This window comes from Typopeltis vanoorti, chromosome 12 (genome assembly GCF_054136105.1).
Source record: "Typopeltis vanoorti isolate ZY-2024b chromosome 12, IOZ_Tvanoo_1.0, whole genome shotgun sequence".
Taxonomy (NCBI): Eukaryota; Metazoa; Arthropoda; class Arachnida; order Uropygi; family Thelyphonidae; genus Typopeltis; species Typopeltis vanoorti.
The window spans coordinates 135,873,335-135,892,908 of record NC_143560.1 but is presented as its reverse complement, the minus strand read 5'-3'; the positions used below and the strand labels follow the sequence as shown (position 1 = coordinate 135,892,908).

Here is a 19,574-nt window from a genome sequence, read left to right as displayed (position 1 = left end):
AGCTCATGCCATTCTCCCCAACATCTTATTACAATTCATAATTACTACACTTACCTCATATATCCTCACATCATGGGTCATTCCATTCCTCTGCTGATCATCCCCACACACACATTCGCCACTACTTGCAACATCCACTCGCCTTATGCTGTCCTGATCACCACAGCTTCCTCCATTTTTCTGTCCATCATGAATTCCCGTTTGCTCTTCTCTCACAATACTATTTCCATTAACAAGCCCACTTCAATCTCATCTATTCCACTCTCCTTATCTCTTACTTCCTCTTGTCTCTTGCTTGCATCAGTAACTACAGAAACAGTCTCTCCAGCTGGCTCACACCAAAGCTATTCAAATATAATCCACCACTTTTGTACAAATCCATTCTTCCTCAAATACATGCCACACATCTACAAACTTTACTCCTTTCTCCTCAGCTTTTGAGCATAGCATTCAGGATTCTCACTCTGTCTCAGCTTGTCAATGTCACATCTTGATAACACACTGACAACTAGAGCTGCAGCAAACCATGATTTGACCAAATCATTCTAAATTAAATTCTATAAACAAATGGTTTTTTTTTTAAATCAATATCAGAAAAAACTGATAAAAAAATCTTAATGCATTTACATTTTTTTGTTCAGAACATTTGTTTAATAAAATTTAAAATTGTATAGTTTGGCTTAATATTTCGTACTTTGGCTAAACTGCAGAATAAAGAATATCTGTAATAATACTTCATTAATCATGTAATGGCATAAAAATGCAAGAACTATCCATATTTCATAACTAAATATATAAGTTTCAAAAAATTACCAAAGCTCATGAGAATACAACCTATAGCATTGGACTTGCCTTAGCTCACACCAATTAAAAGACGTGAGTGCTGCCCAGGTGACTATATATGTCTTTATTAATGCATTTTTTTATATCCAAGTTTCCCCTAGGCTGACAGTTATTTCAAACTGTTGGTTCTCACCAGAGATCACCCAGAAGCTTAAGAGGACAAAAACTCATTCAATATTAAAGCAATTCTGTGTTTTAAAGTAGAGTAGATGCCCTCCCTCAACGAGTCTTTAGACTCCCTGGAGATGTCACATAATAATATCTTCACACAAAAAACTCAAAATTGAAGAAAAGAAATAAAGAAAAATATAATACAAGATAAGAATAATTATCTAGTCAGCTTACAAGAGAAATATAAAGAAATACATAAAGCAATTAAAGAAAATGCATAAAGAGATAAGAGTTTATTGAAAACCTAGCTAGCTGCAATTTCTACTAAATAAAGTAGAAATTGCAACTAACAGAGGTGATACTAAAACATATAATGTTAGGAGAACAATGATAAGCAAGTAAAGAAAAGGAGATATTAAAGACAAACAAGCAAATAAACATAATAAAAAGAAAATGGAAAGATGGGTAGAATATTTCAAAGAGATAATGAATAGAGAAAAACCTGAAAAAGAAATTCAAATACCAGGGGAAAAACATAGACACCAAAGAAATAAAAAAGTGAACTACACAAAGAGAGTAAAAATGGAAAAGTAGCTGGTACAGAAGGTATACCAAATGAGCTATTAAAAGCTGATATAGATTTAATGGCAAATATACTCTACCCATTTCTGAACCAAATATGGTTCGGAAATGGGTAGAGTGATCAGATGAATGGAACATTGGATTACTGATCAAAATAGGAGATTTAACTGATTGCAGTAATTGGAGAGGAATATCATTATTAAACACAAGTAAAATACCAACAAGAATAATATAAGAAAGAATAAAAAAAGAAATAGAACCAGAATAATAATAATAGAACAGTTAATAGAATGGCAGTCAAATCTTTACATCAACTTCGTTGATTCTGAAAAAAGCTTTTAACAGCATTGACAGAGAAGCAATATGGAAATTATTATTAAGAGAGACCTCCAGGTAGTTTGGAACTGATCGAGGAAGGCCATACTATTCACACCAGCTGCCATATTTGTTCTTAAATTCATTCACGCTACTTGCACACATCTAGCACTAACATCCTTCTCCACCCTCCATAAAATGAAGCATTCCATCTACTGAAATTTTTACATTACATGAATAACTTTCAGAAATTTGTAAGTCTTAATCATACACTGATTATGAGGACAGATTGAGAATTTGCTAATGCCTGCAACCTACAAATTCTCAATCTGTCCTCAACCAGTATTCCACAATCCTGATTGCACATATCCTTGCACACATCTAGCACTAACATCCTTCCCCACCCTCCATAAAATGAAGCATTCCATCTACTGAAATTTTGTATAACTTTCAGAAATTTGTAAGTCTTAATCATATACTGATTATGAGGACAGATTGAGAATTTGCTAATGTCTGCAGCCTACAAATTCTCAATCTGTCCTCAATCAGTATTCCACAATCCTGATATCATTTTTGACACTCTTCTTTGTACTCTCTCTCTACCATATCAGAATCACCATGGAAACCAAGAGACCAGACCTGTGTACAATAGTCCAAGTGAAGTCTTATCAAGGCCTTATAAACAGACAAATGATTTCCTTATGTTTTATGCATTTTTACCTGTTTACTAAAACTCCAAGATCTCTAACTGCATCAGTTTCTTCAAGCATAATAACACCAATATAATACGACACTGGATATCAAAAGTGCATGACTTTACATATGTCACAGTGAAATGACAGTCATTTTCACATGCCACAATTATAAGAATACTGGAATGAATCTTTACAATAATAAAATATAAATATGGTAATGGTTCAAATAGATATTCCCATATTGTACTTTATCAGCTTCTAATGCACAATGGACACAAAGAACACTTAAAAATAAAACTGGGAAATATATTTTTCCCAGTTTTATTTTTATATATAACTTATAGAAATGTGAATTGAAAAAATGTTTTAACATAGATTGGATACACTGCCATCTATTCAATTTGTTTCTACTTTATATTATTGAAAAATATCAAATTCACTCTTGATACAAAAGTATAAAAAGACATAAGTGAATTACTGTGTAATGCTGAAAACAACCCTGAACAGCTAAAACTTTAAAAAGCATACTGTATTATGAAAATTTTTACCTGAGAATGTTTGAAGTGAGTGCGAAGCATCTGTCCTATATTCTGTGTGTGTGAAAGATCAAGAGCTGCATCTACCTCATCTAAAATATATATTGGTGCAGGTTTGAAGAGCAAAAGGGAAAGAATTAAGGAAAGGGCAACAAGAGATCTGGAAAAACAAAGCAAAGTTTACAAGTAGTACTTCAATTTGTTTGGGTAAAAATGCATTAGAAACAACTATACTTAATTATGAACATTTTTCACAAAAAACATAGGTGAATAGTACAAAAGTGTATTTGCCAAACATATCGCACTATTCTAGTTGTTCTAATATGCAAAAAAAGGTTAAATAGTAACTTTATATTATACCCTAGAGAGAATAACAGACATATCTAAATTTTCTGAACAAGCCAGAAAAGCATTTAGTCAGTAGTAGCAAACACAGCAAATCCCCAGAATAAAAGATTAAATGTAATTGCATTAGTCTATTTCCTCAAATGGGAGGAGAGGAAAATGAGTGGATTAACATCAGCAGAAAAACATTGGCAATGATCATCTAACTAATGCTGATGGAAAGTTTATATGGAGACATTTCAGTACTGTTAGTGACTACATACAAAAACCACACTTCACCTTTATCTATAAATAAAAGTATGCATAAAAATAAGCATAAAATTACATCACCGAATGTAATTTTATGCATGTCCATGACTTATATTCTTTAAATTAGTACATAGAAGCAAATTATAGATTTCTTAAATGAAAAATGTAAACAAAATAGATGGGGGGATTATCCCTTGGGAATACTTTACAGGGAAGGCTGTTCCAGAGATTTGAGTCACACCAATATCAGGCAGTCAATGCATGAGTGCTAACAGGATTTGTGTATCAACTGCCGCCTCATGGACACAAGTCCATGAGGTGGCAGCTGATATGAATTTGTGTGTGAGAGAGAGATCAGTTAACTGAAGTGTCCTCTTCTGAAAATAAGAAAGATTTTGTATTACTATTATCGTTAACAGACTACCATGGAGATAGCACAGTGATCATGGTAGAACTAACAGAACTTGTGCCGTATCTTCTATAAGCCCCACATATTAAGCACACTTCTAGTAAAAAATAAATAAAAATAAATAAATAATATAAAAAAAAAATCTTCATTTTCATGCTCACCAAATTCTTATAAAACTTTCAGTATGGCTTCTTTCTTCCCCTCTGCTACATAACATATGATAAAACCCTCTTACTAATTTATTCAGATCAAACTGAAGTAAAATTGGCAGATAATCCTAATGAAATAGGATTTGAAATTGTGGAGGACTATATTTACCTTGGCCAATTAGCTAGGTGTAAGCAAAAACAAGATAAAGAAATAAACAGAAAAATCACACAAGGAAACAAAGCATTTTGGCTATAAAATATATGTCAGATTTGCTTGTATGCTTAAAAAAGTTATTTAATGTGTCCATTTATACCAATATTTACTTATGGAAGTGAGACATTCACAACAACTAAAAAACAGAGACAATAAATTATATTCTTGTTTTAATCCTAAACCTAAGTCTAAGCATAAATGTGAAGTAACTTCATGACTAGTCCACTTGTGAGGCTGTTGACTTAAAACAATTGCCTTAATATTCTGTAATGCAAAAATATTATGGAAAGAGACTATCCAGACCAGTTTTGGCCTTTGTGAGGTCTCATCTGTGGGAACTAGAACCAAGAAGGCACCAAGGTCAGATCAATGTCATATATTTTCCACATATAGTCATACAAGTAGTAAAATGATTATTATTAAAATACTCTGGATGACAGATGGTTGTGGAAGGTTTTAATTTAAGAATACAATTTCTTGTTAAGTATAATGGTGCTAGTGTTGTGAGGAGAAGTAGTGGTGTATTTGAACAGTGTTACAAAAAGTGCTTCATCCCCCTCCCCTCCAATTATATCATGTAGATTTGTATAACAGTGCAGTAAGCTAGACCGGATATAATCATTCTACTGTGGTTCTAAAAGTGTTCACTTTGGTTGTTATTTTGCTTAACACAGAAGTGCATTACAAAAACTTTACATTAATATTACAAAAAATGGTGGCAGTGCCAGTAAAGAAGCATACACTAGTGATGCGGAAGGGCTCAACTCAGAGATTGAGTTTTTCCATGGACTTTACAGTGGATACAATGCATCAATTTATGTATGTGCCCAAAAATGTCAGATTTATGGAGTGTTAGATTAAATGATAAAAAGAAACATATATTATGTGAGAAGTGCAATGAAAGGTTAGGGCATTCCAAAAATGAAAATGGTGTTACTAGGAATAATCAGAAAATGGATGGAAGTGCTTGCAATAGCAATAATAGAAATGATGTGGAAGAGATTAGACAAGAGTTAATGAAAATGAAGAGTCAGGTTAAAAACATGAAGGAGAAAACTAAACATTAAAGAGAATAACTGATGTAAATGACAAGGAGGTTAATAATAAGAAGTAAGTATCTAAAGATGATAGGGTTGCTTTATATGGTGATTCAAACATTAAAGGTATGGTAAAAAAATAAGGTGTATAAGGTATGTTTTCCAGGTAGTACAATCAAATGAATATCAGATGCTTTGCATAGATGAAAGGAATGGGCATCAGAAATAGTGGTGGACACAAATGACTTGGATAGTGAGGAAAGAATGTGGAAAGGGATTTGAAGAAGTTGTTCCAGGTGAAGGATAAGTGTCATTAGGAAACTGTTTAGTTTGTTGGCCAGATATGACAAGTAGCAAACTGAGAAGGAGAGTAATGATACTGAATGACAAGATGGCTGAATTGTGTCAGGCAGAGAGTGTCCAATTTGTAAATATTTGGAATGAATTCAAATGGGTTGGGTGTTGGTCATATGGAGTGATTGTTGTTTACTAAGAGTACACAGGGTTCATACAAAATTAGTACCACTAAGAGTCAGAGAGAGGTTAAAAAGCAGGTTGTGGAAAAACAGAAAGAGGATGGATATAAAAGTAAGGAAGTGATTATAGCAGGGAAGAGTGATGCAGTGCAATGGGGATAAAGAGAAAGTACAGTGCAATTGTGTTTGATGGAATGGCCTCAAAGAGTGAATTGTTATGCTTGCATACTAATATACAAAGATCAGAAATAAAGGGGCTGAGTTTGTAGCACTGATCGAATCAATATGCCCAAAGATAATTGGCACAAGTGAAACTTGGTTGACTAAGGATGACATACTGCCAGGACTTGAAATGTTAGGATAGAGAATTTCCAAAAGGATAGGAAGGTGGAGACAGGAGGGTGAGTATTGTTAATGATAAGCATAGGAATGAATTGTGTCTTTCCAAGAGTGGAGGTTAATAATAACCCTTCACATGTACTACTATTTTCCAAGTGAAAAATAGTAGCACATGTGGAGATTTTGAAGCTGTGATAGGCCAGGAAATGTGGAGAGTGCTGACTGTGGAATATTGAGACAAATCAGTTAGGGAAGTAAAAGGAATATGATCCTAATGGTAGATTTTAATTATAGGAATGTGGATTGGCAAGAAGAGATAGTGTATGGTAACAAGGAGAGTGAATTTGTTGAGTTTCTGCAGGACAACTATCTAAAGCAGCATGTGATGGAAGCAACACAAGGTTTATTGGTGTTAAATTTGGTGATATTCTCATGAGATGTTGTGAATGAGGTATCAACACTGCTACCTGTTTGTGAAAGTGATCATGAGGCATTGATTTGGAAGGAAAACGTTGTTATCAAGAAGGCGTATATGTGGAACTATATGATTGGTGATTATGAGAAGCTCCATAGTCAACTTTATCAATACACTGGGTTGATGAATTGTGTAGAAAAGATGTTGAAAGTACATGGGAGATAAAGCAGAATCTAACACAAGCAATGCATAACTACATACCAGGAGTTAAGTGAATAAATATAGTAGGTGCGAGATGGATGAACAGTGAAATCAAGCAAGCAAGCAATGTTACAAAATAAGTTCTTATAGAGGAGGTACAACAGTGAACAGATGCACAAAGAATGTAAACTGCAGTCCAGAAATGTGACAAGCATGGTTAAAAAATAAAAAAGTAGAATATGAGAGGAGATAGGCCAGTCGGGTCAAAGATAATCCAAGGGGGGTAATTTTATTGCTATGTGGCAAACAAGAGGAAAAATAAACATTGCAGGTTGATATTGGTGAATAGTTATGGTAGCAGAGTAAACACACAGCAAATGATATAGTGGAATTATGTAATGAACAGATCATCGGTGTATATCATAATGGTGTGAATGATACTGCGCAATATGTAGAAGGGAGGCAAGAATTAGGAGAATTAAAGGTGAAAGAATCAGATCTATCAAGTGTTGCTAGGGTTAGATGTTAATAAGGCTGTGGGAATGGATGACATATTACCATGTATTTTTAAAGAATGCACAAAAGAGTTAGCGATGCCCTTGTCATGGTTATTCAATTAAAGTCTTGCAGAAGGGAAGGTTCCTAAGGAGTGGAAAGAAAGCAAAATAATACCTCTCCACAAGCATGGTTTGAGAACAGAAGTTTCTAATTATAGACTGGTCTGTATATCTGCAATAGTGATCAGAGTGTTGGAAAAATTGGTTAGAAATAGAACACAGGAATGGACTGATCAATATAAGATTTCCTACGATGCTCAGCATGGACTTGTGAAGAGCAGGTCTTGTTTTAGCAATACGCTTATGTTTTATGATAAGGTGATGTGTTAAATAAGAGAGAATCATATACAGTGGTATTCTTGGGCTTTACAAAAGCATTTGATAAATTACCACATGATATGTTGGTGTACATGCTGAAGAGGATGGGAATAGATAGTATATTGGTTGGATAGATTGGCTCTCTGAATGATACCAGCAAGTTGTGTATGATGGAGCCATGTCTCAGAAAAGAAAGGTGACCAATGGCGTGCCTCAGGGTTCTGTTCTTGGCCCCCTACTGTTTAACTTATTTGTTAATGATATTTCATGTGGATTGACTGGGGATCTTCAAATATTTGCCAATGCTGCAAAGTTAGGTAATATTATCAGGAGTAGTGCTATGTTAATTTTTTACAGGAAGATTTGAACAGACTTTTAGCTTGGACAGTGGGGTTGTAGTGTTAATATTAATAAATGCAATGCCTTGTATCTCTGTATCCCAGTGTAACTGAGATATAGAGATACAAGGCTATGTACTGTATTGGTGGAGCTGTACTTCAGGAAGTGGATGAGATTTGGGATCTTAGAGTAATGATACAGTGCACTGAAGTTCCAAGGGCACATCACAAGTGTTGCTAAGACTGCACATTATATTGCTACTATGATAAAAAGTACCCTGACATGTAAAGATAAGGAAGTGGTAGTGCCTCTATAGAAAACATTGGTCAGAAACACATATGGACTTTAGTGCTCAGATTGTGGTCACCTGGTTTTAATTGTGATGTGGAAACACTACAGAGGGTCCAAAGATGAATGACTAAAGTGATATTACGACTCTGTAGTGTTCATTATGAAGAGCATTTGAGGGAATGTGGGATTGCAGAGGTTAAGAGAGAGGAAGAAAAAGAGGAGATATAATAGAGACTTTCAAGTTCATTAAGGGATTCATCAGATTAATATAGAAGAAATTATAAAAAGAGTGGATGTTAAGATGGGAAAAATGAGAAGCCATCCCTGGAAGTTGTACAAAGATGCGGTGAAGAAGTTTGTGAGGAGTACATTTTTTATGTGGAGTTGTTAGTGCATGGAATGCATTGTGAATGCAGGCAGTGTAAATAACTTCAAAGCTCATTATGATAGCTGCTGTTAAAAACTAACCTAATTTAAATATGTATGGTTGTGTTAAATTTCCCCAAATATAATAAACAGTAATAACCTTTAAGCATTCCAAGTTACAATTTGGACTTTCTGCAAGCATCCTTCATATCCAGGACACTAGATTCTAAGTTTCACTAAGTTCCACCAAATTTCACTTTATTTGCATTGCTTGCATGTTTGTAACAATTTATGTTGTACTCTCTAAAGATGTTTCTATGAGAGATGAAATACTGGAAGCATTAATACTCGTTTGATTCATTCTTTGTGCTATTTTCATTTCATTAAATGTCCAATATGTACTGTATCCAGCACCTGAAGGCTAAATATGTGATTATGGATTCTAAATAGTTGTGCTGCACATGATTGTGCCTTTATTAATTTATGGGATTAGTTTGTTAAGAAGCTGAAAATCATTTGGTGATGACATCTATTTAAATACTATCATTAAGTTTAGTGAGGCCATAAAATTCATAATGTTTCTATAAGTTTTTAGAAATGACACCAACAAAATTTGGAATTACCCTTGCTCCTTACACCCCCTCATGCTAATGAAGGGTGTAAGGGGGGAAAGTGTACTCCAGATAATAACAGGAGATAGGGGGACTTGCATAAATGGTAAGGGAGAGAATCATATTAACTGCACTTTTAATAGTTATGTTCTGATATAATGATGCAAAATTCTCCTTCAGGACAAGCGGTCAACACAGCATGGTGGATAATAATTTCACAACAGAGCGCGGGGGGGGGGGGGGGGTAAATTATTAATCAGAGAAATTATGCTATATACATACTATAGGAGGTTTCCGGACTTGATTTAATGATGATGTTTATGAAATCAGCACGATGGTAATTATAATGTTGTTAGAAGAGATTAAATAGGGAAAAAAGAAAGTGCTGTGGGCTTAACAGAGATTTAGGCTATCAGGGATTCTAGACAGAGCTATGCATAACAAGCATGGGTCTGTAGTTGAGGTCAGGAGTTACTGTTAACACTTTTTCTTAATTCTTCTTCAAAGTTAACTGTGAGAGATATTTAAGAGGTATGAAGAAGAATAAGAGAATTCACTATGAACTCGGAGTCATAACTTAATGAAAGTGATATTTTAGTGTATTTGCATTTTACATTTTGGATAACACTGAAGGATATCTTGCATAATTTAATGTCTAAGTCTATCCTTAGAGTAAACAAGCAAACCTGAGTCAACATGATCAATAATAAATTTCCTAAAAATGCATTCTGTAAGAAAAAAATATGGAAAGAAATCAACCTGATAAATCAGCTGATATCAAGTATGACAGATAAGAAGCTACTAACATTAAAGATTGCCAAGCAACATTTGAACTACACCACTAAGAATGCCAACTGAATCCAAAACACTTTAATAGATAAGGACAATATCTACTATAATATCCAGTACTTCCCAAATTATGCAAATTATCCCAGTTTGGTGCTGCATCTCATCATCATCATCATCAAATTCCTGCCATGTACCCTCAAGGGGTGTACAGGATATGACAGTACTACATGAAAAAATTACATCATTACTAACTTCCTATCTACAATTTTCCTCCAAATCAGTCTGTTACTTGTCAAGACTCCAACATTTTCAGATCTTATATTTCTATCATCTAAGGCACTTTGTACCGTATCAATCCACCTATATCTTGGTCTTCCTCTGGGTCGTTTTCCTGCCAACCTGGCAGAGAACACTTGTTTTGCTAATCTTTCCTCTCCCATTCTATTTAAGTGACCATACCATCTGAGATTAGCTCTGCTAACGCATTCCTGGATGCTGACAATGTCAAGTTCTTTCCTAATATCCTCATTTTTAATATGATATTGCCATTGATGCCATCTGTTCACGCCTCTAATCTTTCTCAGGACTCTCATATCTGCGGTCTCTAGTCTTTGGTCAAGTGTTTTACTTCTGACCCAGCTCTCAGATCCATAAGTTAAAATTGGTTTGAACACAGTCTTGTATACAGCTAATTTAGTGTTCCGACTAATTTCTTTCTTATTCCATATGAATTTATTCAATTGACTTCCCACGATACCAGCTTTACTGATTCTGTTGTCTATTTCTATATTTAGTTTACCATCTTCAGTAAAAATTGTGCCTAAGTAGCTGAAATGTTTTACTTGTTCCACAGATTCTCCATTCACAACACAGTTGACATTTTCAATGATTCGGCCTATTTTCATTGTCTTTGTCTTTTTATTGCTGACCTTCATACCATATCTATTACAACAGCTATTCAATTTAGTCAGAGAATCTTGCAGACTTCTAGCAGATTTATTTAGAAGTATAACATCATCCGCATAAAGCAAAGAGCTGACATTAACATCTCCAATTTTGATATCAGGTTTAATACCACATTCCTTCATAATGTGATCCATATAGATAATGAATAACAGAGGGGATAATGTACATCCTTGTCTCACACCAGATTTAACATTAAACCATCTTCCTGTACTTCCTTCAATTCTAACTGCTGACTCACAACTCAAATAAAGACTAAGTATTGCTTGATATAATGCCCCATTGACACCATTTAACTGCAGCGTATTGAATAGCTTCTCTCTTGGCACCTTGTCATATGCCTTTTCCAAATCGACAAAACTTAAATACAGATCTTTGTTATATTCCCATGCTTTCTCGACTATTTGTCATAAAGTGAAGATCTGATCCTGACAACTTCTATTTGGCCTGAATCCAGCTTGTTCTTCACCAAGCTTTTCTTCCACAATTCTTCTCAACCGTTTCTCAAGTATACTTGCATAGATCTTGCCAGGAACACTCGGTAGGGAAATACCTCTGTAATTCTCACATTCAGTTTTATTTCCCTTGTTATATATGGGTACTATGAGAGCTCTACTCCAATCATCGGGAATTCGTCCCTCTGTCCAGGCTTTCTGAACTATGCAGTGCAGCCGCTGTAAGACTTTCTTACCCCCCGTACTTGAGCATTTCTAGTCGAATATCATCTACTTCTACTGTCTTTCCACATTTCAGGCTTTTGATGGCTTTTTCTACTTCTAGTTTGGATATGTATTCCTGACTGCATGCCTGGTCAGTGTTTTTTATCACTGTGCTGTCATCACTGCTTGTTTCATTTAGCAGTTTTTCAAAGTAATTACTCCATACTTCAAGGATATCTTTTTCTCCTGTTTTCATTTCACCTTTATCATCTCTAATTCTTTTTACATCTGTGTTTTCTTAAAGTTGAAAATATTTTATTTAGAGAGTTATTTTTTATTAAATAAAAAAATATTCTGTTTTGTCTAGTCTGTGGCTACTCACCAGACAGCAAATCTACTCACCATGTGAGAGTGGGCAAGTGTATTTCCATAATCTCTTCTAAATAAAGTACTATGTCCACATAAGTGATATTGCTGGGATGAAGAATAGGTGAAATACTAAATAACTAAGATGCTATATTCAGGCAGCAGAGATTGAATGGCAGGCAATTTCAAAATGGGAAATCCAACAACGAGACTCGTGTGCCAACTGTGCCACAGAAAGTTACACTAAGGAAGAAATAGGGAAATTTACTGAGTCATAGAGAAGGAAACTGACACAATGAATGCCAGGTATATAGAAATGTTTTGGGAAAATTTGGAGAAAAGAGCTAATAATAATAGTAAGACCTTGCAAGATATAATAGTAAGACCTTGCAAGACTAGTCTATGACATGAACATTCTGTTCATGTCATGGACTAGGCATTACTAACATCATGTTCCAACATACAGATGCACATAAATGCATGTGGGGAGGGAGGGAGGGAGAGAAAGAACATGCACAAAGTGTTATTCATTGAGATATCTTCACAATAGTCCAAGTTAAGACATTGGATTTGAAAGAGGAATTGATCCCTATTTAGTTTTGAGCAAAATAAAAATTTAAAGAAAAATATGTACAAAGGTTTCAAAGAGATTAAAGTAAAGTCAAGCAGCTTCATGAGATGAACTGCAGATAAAATATTGGATTAAAAATGAAAGAATTTGAAACAGTGGAGAAATGGGAAAGACAAGAATCAAACCTTGGAGACTTAGTGGGAAAATGAAGAAAACAATGATTCAATCAGGGAGATATGTGATGAAACTGATAGAAGGGATAGAAAAATCTGAACTCACATTGAAAATTCCTGCCAAGCAAGTCAGTAAGTGCTCCAGAAAAATGTAGAGGTTAAGCTATTATAACAGCAGTGAAACAAAAGTCATGGAAAACTTTGGTAAGAAAATAAAATATGGAAGATAAAATACCATGAATGAAGCAAAATGTTCTGGAGGCTACTGAAAAGCATTGAAATGGAGGAAAGAGTAACATTAAAAGAATCATAGATAATAAAAAAATATGATATAAATACCGCAGATATTCTGAATGTCTAGTGAGTGTATATGTGTGTGAGTAAAGTAGAAAATGACATCAGGAACCTGAAATGTAGAAATGTAATGGGAGGTGGTTATATTTAAAAAGAAATGCTCAAATATGAAGCTATAAACTTTACAGTAGTTATGCTGAATAATTCAGCCACTGCCACACCATCTGGGGGTTTGAGGAGATTCACTTGGTTTATAAGTTCTTTCATAGCATATATAAAACAGTAGGCATTTTCTGCACCAGGCTCTACTAGAGGACATAATATTTTAATACTTTCTTTTAAGGTTACATGGTGATCAGCACTCATATTTGTAAATTTAGGGACACAAAAACACACATGTTGAACAGATTATTTTATGAATTAGTAATAAAATAAAACTTGATGTTTCGACCCCTGTATCGAGGTCATCATTGGAAGAATACAAGTGTATAAGGAACCAAGCTACATGCTCATGCCCTGTACACCGGTAAACTAAATCTACATAGTTAATTAATCCTTTTCCCTAGCCTGACCTCTAGTGATAAAAAAATAAAATAAATAAATAAAAATAAATAAATACAACTAAGTGACAACAAGGGGGTCATCATCCCTGAAAGTTGTCTAAGAGTGTGGTTAGTAAGGGCATGCAGACTAGGTTCTTTGCTTGGAATGTGTGAGTGAGTGGAATGGATTGCCAGAGGTAGTTGTGAGTGCCCCAACAGGTTTAAAAAAGGTATTGTGTTAATACTAGTTAGTGTCAGTCTCCCATTATGAGGCTTCTGATTTCATGGAAATAACAGTATAATAATAATTATTAGAATACATACTTGTTTCAATATTTCATCACTGAGAATATCCATTATACAGTTATGATTATTTCCTACCCCCTTTTTTTTTATGTGACCCATGAAAGGTTGTAAAATGTGGGTGGGCCAAGAATTTTTATTTTCTTTCTTTCATTTTCAAACCACTTCATACCTCCAATAAACCAAATGGTGGTCTCATGCTGAGCAATGAAATTCATCTCCATCTAAAGACAACCACAACACTCATCTGGAAGAATAGAAGGGAATTACCACAGCAACACACCAAAATCTAGTGGAAAGCTTTCCCTAAAGTCTGCAAAGGGCAGACCACCTCCATATTAATGCCTTTCATATTAGGGTGAGAGTTGTGATAATCATAGTGTACCTTTTCTAGCGATATTTTCATTAGTACTATTCTAAAGAAATGATTTCAACCATTTCATAACTTTCACCTAAGCCAATAAGCAGTAATTGCTAAACATTAATTCACTCATTCAATGCTTCAAAGTCCAACTGCAAACACACTGAACCTACTCCTTCTCTGCTTTCATTCCATCCAGCTTTACTTTGTGAACACCCAAATGTAGTGCTGTGATCAAGAAGAACAACAATAATCCAGTTACAGTTGAGACCAATGACTGCAATACTTTTCCATGTGTCACTGAGTATGAAGACATCTGATGTGAAGAAGGTCTAAGAAGATCAAATCAGATGTAGTTACAGACAGTTCAGGAAACTATTCATCATGGAAAACATTATTTGCAAGAAAATTGAAATGATATTGCATTGATACCAATATATAAAAAAGTAAATGCAGTGCAAGATAAAATTCAAAAATATAGTTCTTTTTATATATTTATGTATTATTTGTTTAGATTTTAATTAGATTTTCAATATTTTTATTCTTATACAATGAAAGTAATATATTTATTGATCGGTGAGTTTCCTAATTTCAGTTTCATTGCAATTTTTATTCATTTTAACCTGGTCTGGAAATCCTGCTCAAATTCAAGCTCAAGTGCTTCAAGCCTCCAAAAACAATTACAAACAACCATGTCCATTGAGAGTTTCAAATCCACAGCTCATTGGTGGGAAAGAGTATGATATCTAGATCGTTGTTAATGACATGATATTTCTGATTAGAGTATATTTTTGAACGTTTCACAATAGAAGTAATTAATTATTTTACTTTGGGAGCATGCATCTCTCTCTCTATGTATATGTATATATATATATATATATTTTTTTTTTTTTCAGTAAAGAAGACTAAATATAAAATTTCTTAGTGTTATACAATACTAGTATTGGAGGAAAAGGTAAAGACTAGTATTGCACCCAGATGGCAATTTAGCTTATACTGATTTACATAATAATGATAGCATTTACGTAATTTTATTATCGTTTTCTTTAATATATGAGAGTGGCCTGAAAAGTTCTCAACCTAACAATGAAAAAAACAAATTTATAATTTCAAAATTATTTTTATTTTTCAAAATAATCTCCCTTAAGACTAATACATTTATTCCAGCGATGCTCCAGAGTCATTATCCCATCCCTATAGTGGTTCTCAGTAAGATCTGCAAAATCCCCCTCTACAGCTGCAATCACCTCTGATTCGAAGAAAAATGCTGACCAGCGAGGAACATTTTTTGTTTTGGGAATAGAGTCATCCCTTGACTTACGTCCGTGATCCCATAAGGGGAATAAATAACCTTCTTGGCTATACTTTTGAACAAGACGCAAGTGAGCATAAAGTAAAGTATGCATAGTGGCAACAACGCTTTCAGCGGCAACCTCCCTAGGTAGTCGGCACGTGTCTTCAACAGTTCCTCTGTTGATTTTATGTTTGAAAAATGGGTTATTTGTGTATTTATCATTAAATATTTTGCGATGTTTTGTGCAACATGGTCCCTACACGCACAATAAAAAAACCTAGTAAAGAATCACAGAAAAAGAGGGAGCAATTGACCTTGAAATGAAGTTGCATGTTATAAAGCAACATGAAGCTGGTAAGCCCATCAATGTGATCGCACATGACTTCAGATAGTCTTATTCTACAGTGACGGCCATTATGAAAAATAAAGATAAAATCATAGAGGCTGTGAAAGGATCTGATTCCATTAAATCAACGATAGTGACGAAGCAACAACAAGGTCCTATCGGTGATATGGAAAAGCTACTTGCATCATAGATAGAGGACCCAAACCAAAAGCGCACATCCCCTTAGTACTCTGACCATAACTGCTAAGGCACTAAGTCTCTTCAACATGTTGAAGGAGAAAGCAGAACCCGATTATGACTACGAATTCAACGAATCTTATGGTTGGCTCGTGAGATTCAAGTAGTGTTTTGCACTGCATAATGTGAAAAATGATTAGGAAACTGGTTGACAGACAACAGCAAACATTTTTCAGAGGAGGTCAAAAGTCAGCTTATCAAAGGTGAAATTCCCCAGGGTTTGGTGTTAGGGGCCTTGTTATACAATATTGTGAATCTGCAAGTTCCGATGAGAAGGCTGCCAAGGAGTTTGTGGAGAAATTGGATAAAATTATTACGGAGGAAAATTTGCCACAGCAAATATTTAATATGGATGAGGAAGATTTGGGTGATTATTCCCCTGTTTTATAGTGGCAGTAACTCACAGTGCAGTTTTATAATAAGCTTTAAAAATTAAAATAACAGTATACTTATTATGGTTAAGTCCCTAACCCTATAACTCTGTTGATTTAATGTATTGACTTACGTCCTTCCGGATGGAATGGAACCCGGACATAAGTCGAGGGATGACTATATACAGAAGTCAGAGGGAGCCAAATCTGGGGAATAGGATGGATGTTCCAGCAATTCATAGTGCAGATAGATCCTTTAATTTTCCCATTGCCAAAACACCTTTGTGGGCAGGTGCACTGTCCTGATGAAAGATGAATTTTTTCTACTGTAAACCGGATCTTTTCTCACGAATTTTTTCGTTTAGTCTGGTTAAAAGATTGGAATAATATTACCTGGCTATTGTTTTACCCTTTTCAAGGTAATTAATAAACAAAATGCCTTTAGCATCCCAAAACACTGATGCCATGACCTTTCCTGCTGATGAAACTGACTTTGTCTTCTTTGGTGCTGAACAACCGGCTTCTGTCCACTGTTTTGACTGCTGTTTGGATTCTGGTGTGTAATGGTGAATTCAAGTCTCATCCATAGTAATAAATCAACACTTTTGTGTTGATTTATTACTGTGGATTTATTAGTATTTATTAATCAGTTAAAATCTTGTTGTTTAAACACTCCAAGTACTGTTCAAAGATTTTCATGCAAGAGCGTTTTTGATTTGCTGTGAGCAAGCGTAGCACTCATCTTGTGCAAAGCCTTTTCATTTGCAATTCTTCATGCAAAATATATCCTACATGTTATTTTTTTGAAATACCTATAGTCTCAGCAATTTCATGCACTTTGATTCACTGATCATACAATACCATATAGTCACTTGATCAATGTTTTCTGTAGTTGTTATACTTTTTGGACATCCTTCACGTGGATCAACTTCAAGGCTGGTTCAGCCACGTTTAAACTCGGTAGCCCATTTCTTAATTGTCAAAAATGAAGAAGAAGAGTGCCCATAAACTTTTATGAACTTTGAATGAATTTCTTTTGGCATTAAAACTTCTTTAACGAAGAATTTTATAACCTCATGATACTCAATTTTATCCATTTCAAGGGATACAGACAACACTTTTGCTTCAGACAGCTGTATAAAACAAACTACTTCATAGAATGACTTGCAATTTCACATGTATGCTTTTGACAGATGTACCAACTTAGAAAAAAAAAATCTTGCCGATAGTGTTGCCATCTATGGTTGAGGCTGAGAACTTTTCAGACCATCCTCGGAATTACTCAAAAGTGAACCTATGATCTTAAACTAGCTCTGTAAACAATAGCAGTGTACAACATGTCTTTCATACGCAGAAAAAGTGGAGGCATTTTCAAAATGCACGTGTATTCAATAACCGAAACATGTCATCTTCTGAATTAGTTCAGATAAAAAATATATATCACACCTGGATGGATGTCTAAATGCACAGAGCAGAAAAATAGTGAATGATGAGAAGAATAAATATTATTAAATATTTTGCCCCTCTCCTTAACTATTCTAACTATTAATAGTTAGAATAGTTAATAATATGTAATATAGGAATATAAATAGTTAACTTTAAATATGGTGCTCTTTCTCCCTAACCATACTATCCCAGTTCTGTAACAATTAATATTCCACCTACAGATAGCCTGTAGTAAGAAAGAATATTCATAACTTTATACAGAATAAAAATTTTCAGAATGCTAAATATAATCGAAATATTAAGTAATATATAAAATATTTCTTTTTTTTTTTCCCCCACATATATCCACGAAGAATTTTCATGAGATTAATTTTCCCCATGAATACTTCTCCTGCGATGAATATTTTCTGCAATGAATTGTTACAGACCTAGTGGACTGGTTGCTAGTGATGAAGAAATGTATTACCAAATAAAGATGATGGGTGTGAAATGAATAATCACAATGAAGGACTAATTATCTGAACACTGATTGGCAAGAGTGAAATCTCATAAGAATGAAACTGAATTTATTGAGTTATTGATAGGCAAATTCCTCAAGGAGCATGTGACAGAAGAAAATCAAGGTCAAAGAGTTTAGATCTGAATACAGTGTCTGCAGGAAAGGGGGGGGGGTTCATTTAAAGATGTAACTATTCTGCTTTCAGTTGGTGACAGTGATCACGTGGTGACTTCAGAGATGACTAAGTTCATGAATGTTCCATTCAGAAAAGGTTACACATTGAACTAAAATGCAGAAAATTATTATGAAAAATATGCTGGGTTCTGCACCAAGGTATTGGTTAAACATGGAGAAAATATTACATATTACACATATGTTGATATATTACATATCAACAGTGCACGGGAAGCATTTAAAATCTTAAATACAGGAATGTGTTCCTAGAGTATAAAGAATAAACAGGGTAGAAATGAAACGGATGTGAAATCATATTAAAGGAAGAGTTTCATAAGAAATTATGTGGAAGGAATAATGTGTGGATAAGGATGTCAGTTATGAAAATTATAAGGAACAGGCCCAGAAGAGTTACAACTGTTATACTGAAAGTCTAAGTCTGAGTAGGAAAAGAAACTAGCTACTCAAGCTAAAGAAAACCCAAAAGAATGCTATCGTTATGGTGAAATTAAAGAAAGATGTAATGACTTAACTAGCTCTAAGTTAGGTATAAGAGATGACATGAAAGGGTTGTTGGAAGAGGTGAGAGTGAAGAGTGAGAAAGTGAAAATCGTCAATATTTTACCTTGACATAATAAAAATGAATTAAGAAGAATGGCTATAATAGCTATTATTCAATGCATAGGCTGTTGTAGAAGGAATGGATGTGAGTTTTTGGATGTGTGGGGTGAGTTTGAGGGAAGTTTGGATTTCTATAAGAGGGACTGCCTACACCTGAATGCATTTGG

The 19,574-nt window shown here is 34.4% G+C and overlaps 1 protein-coding gene across 3 annotated transcripts in view; it reads right to left on the bottom strand.

Moving 5' to 3' along the window:
- The window catches only part of SMC2 (structural maintenance of chromosomes 2), a 555,382-nt gene that overhangs the window by 28,951 nt on the left and 506,857 nt on the right, over positions 1-19,574 (bottom strand). For all 3 annotated transcript variants that reach the window (XM_090401108.1, XM_090401106.1, XM_090401107.1), the window contains one exon: positions 3,095-3,242. In XM_090401108.1, the coding sequence (XP_090257234.1) occupies positions 3,095-3,242 (148 nt within the window). The remainder of the gene's footprint in view (positions 1-3,094; positions 3,243-19,574) is intronic.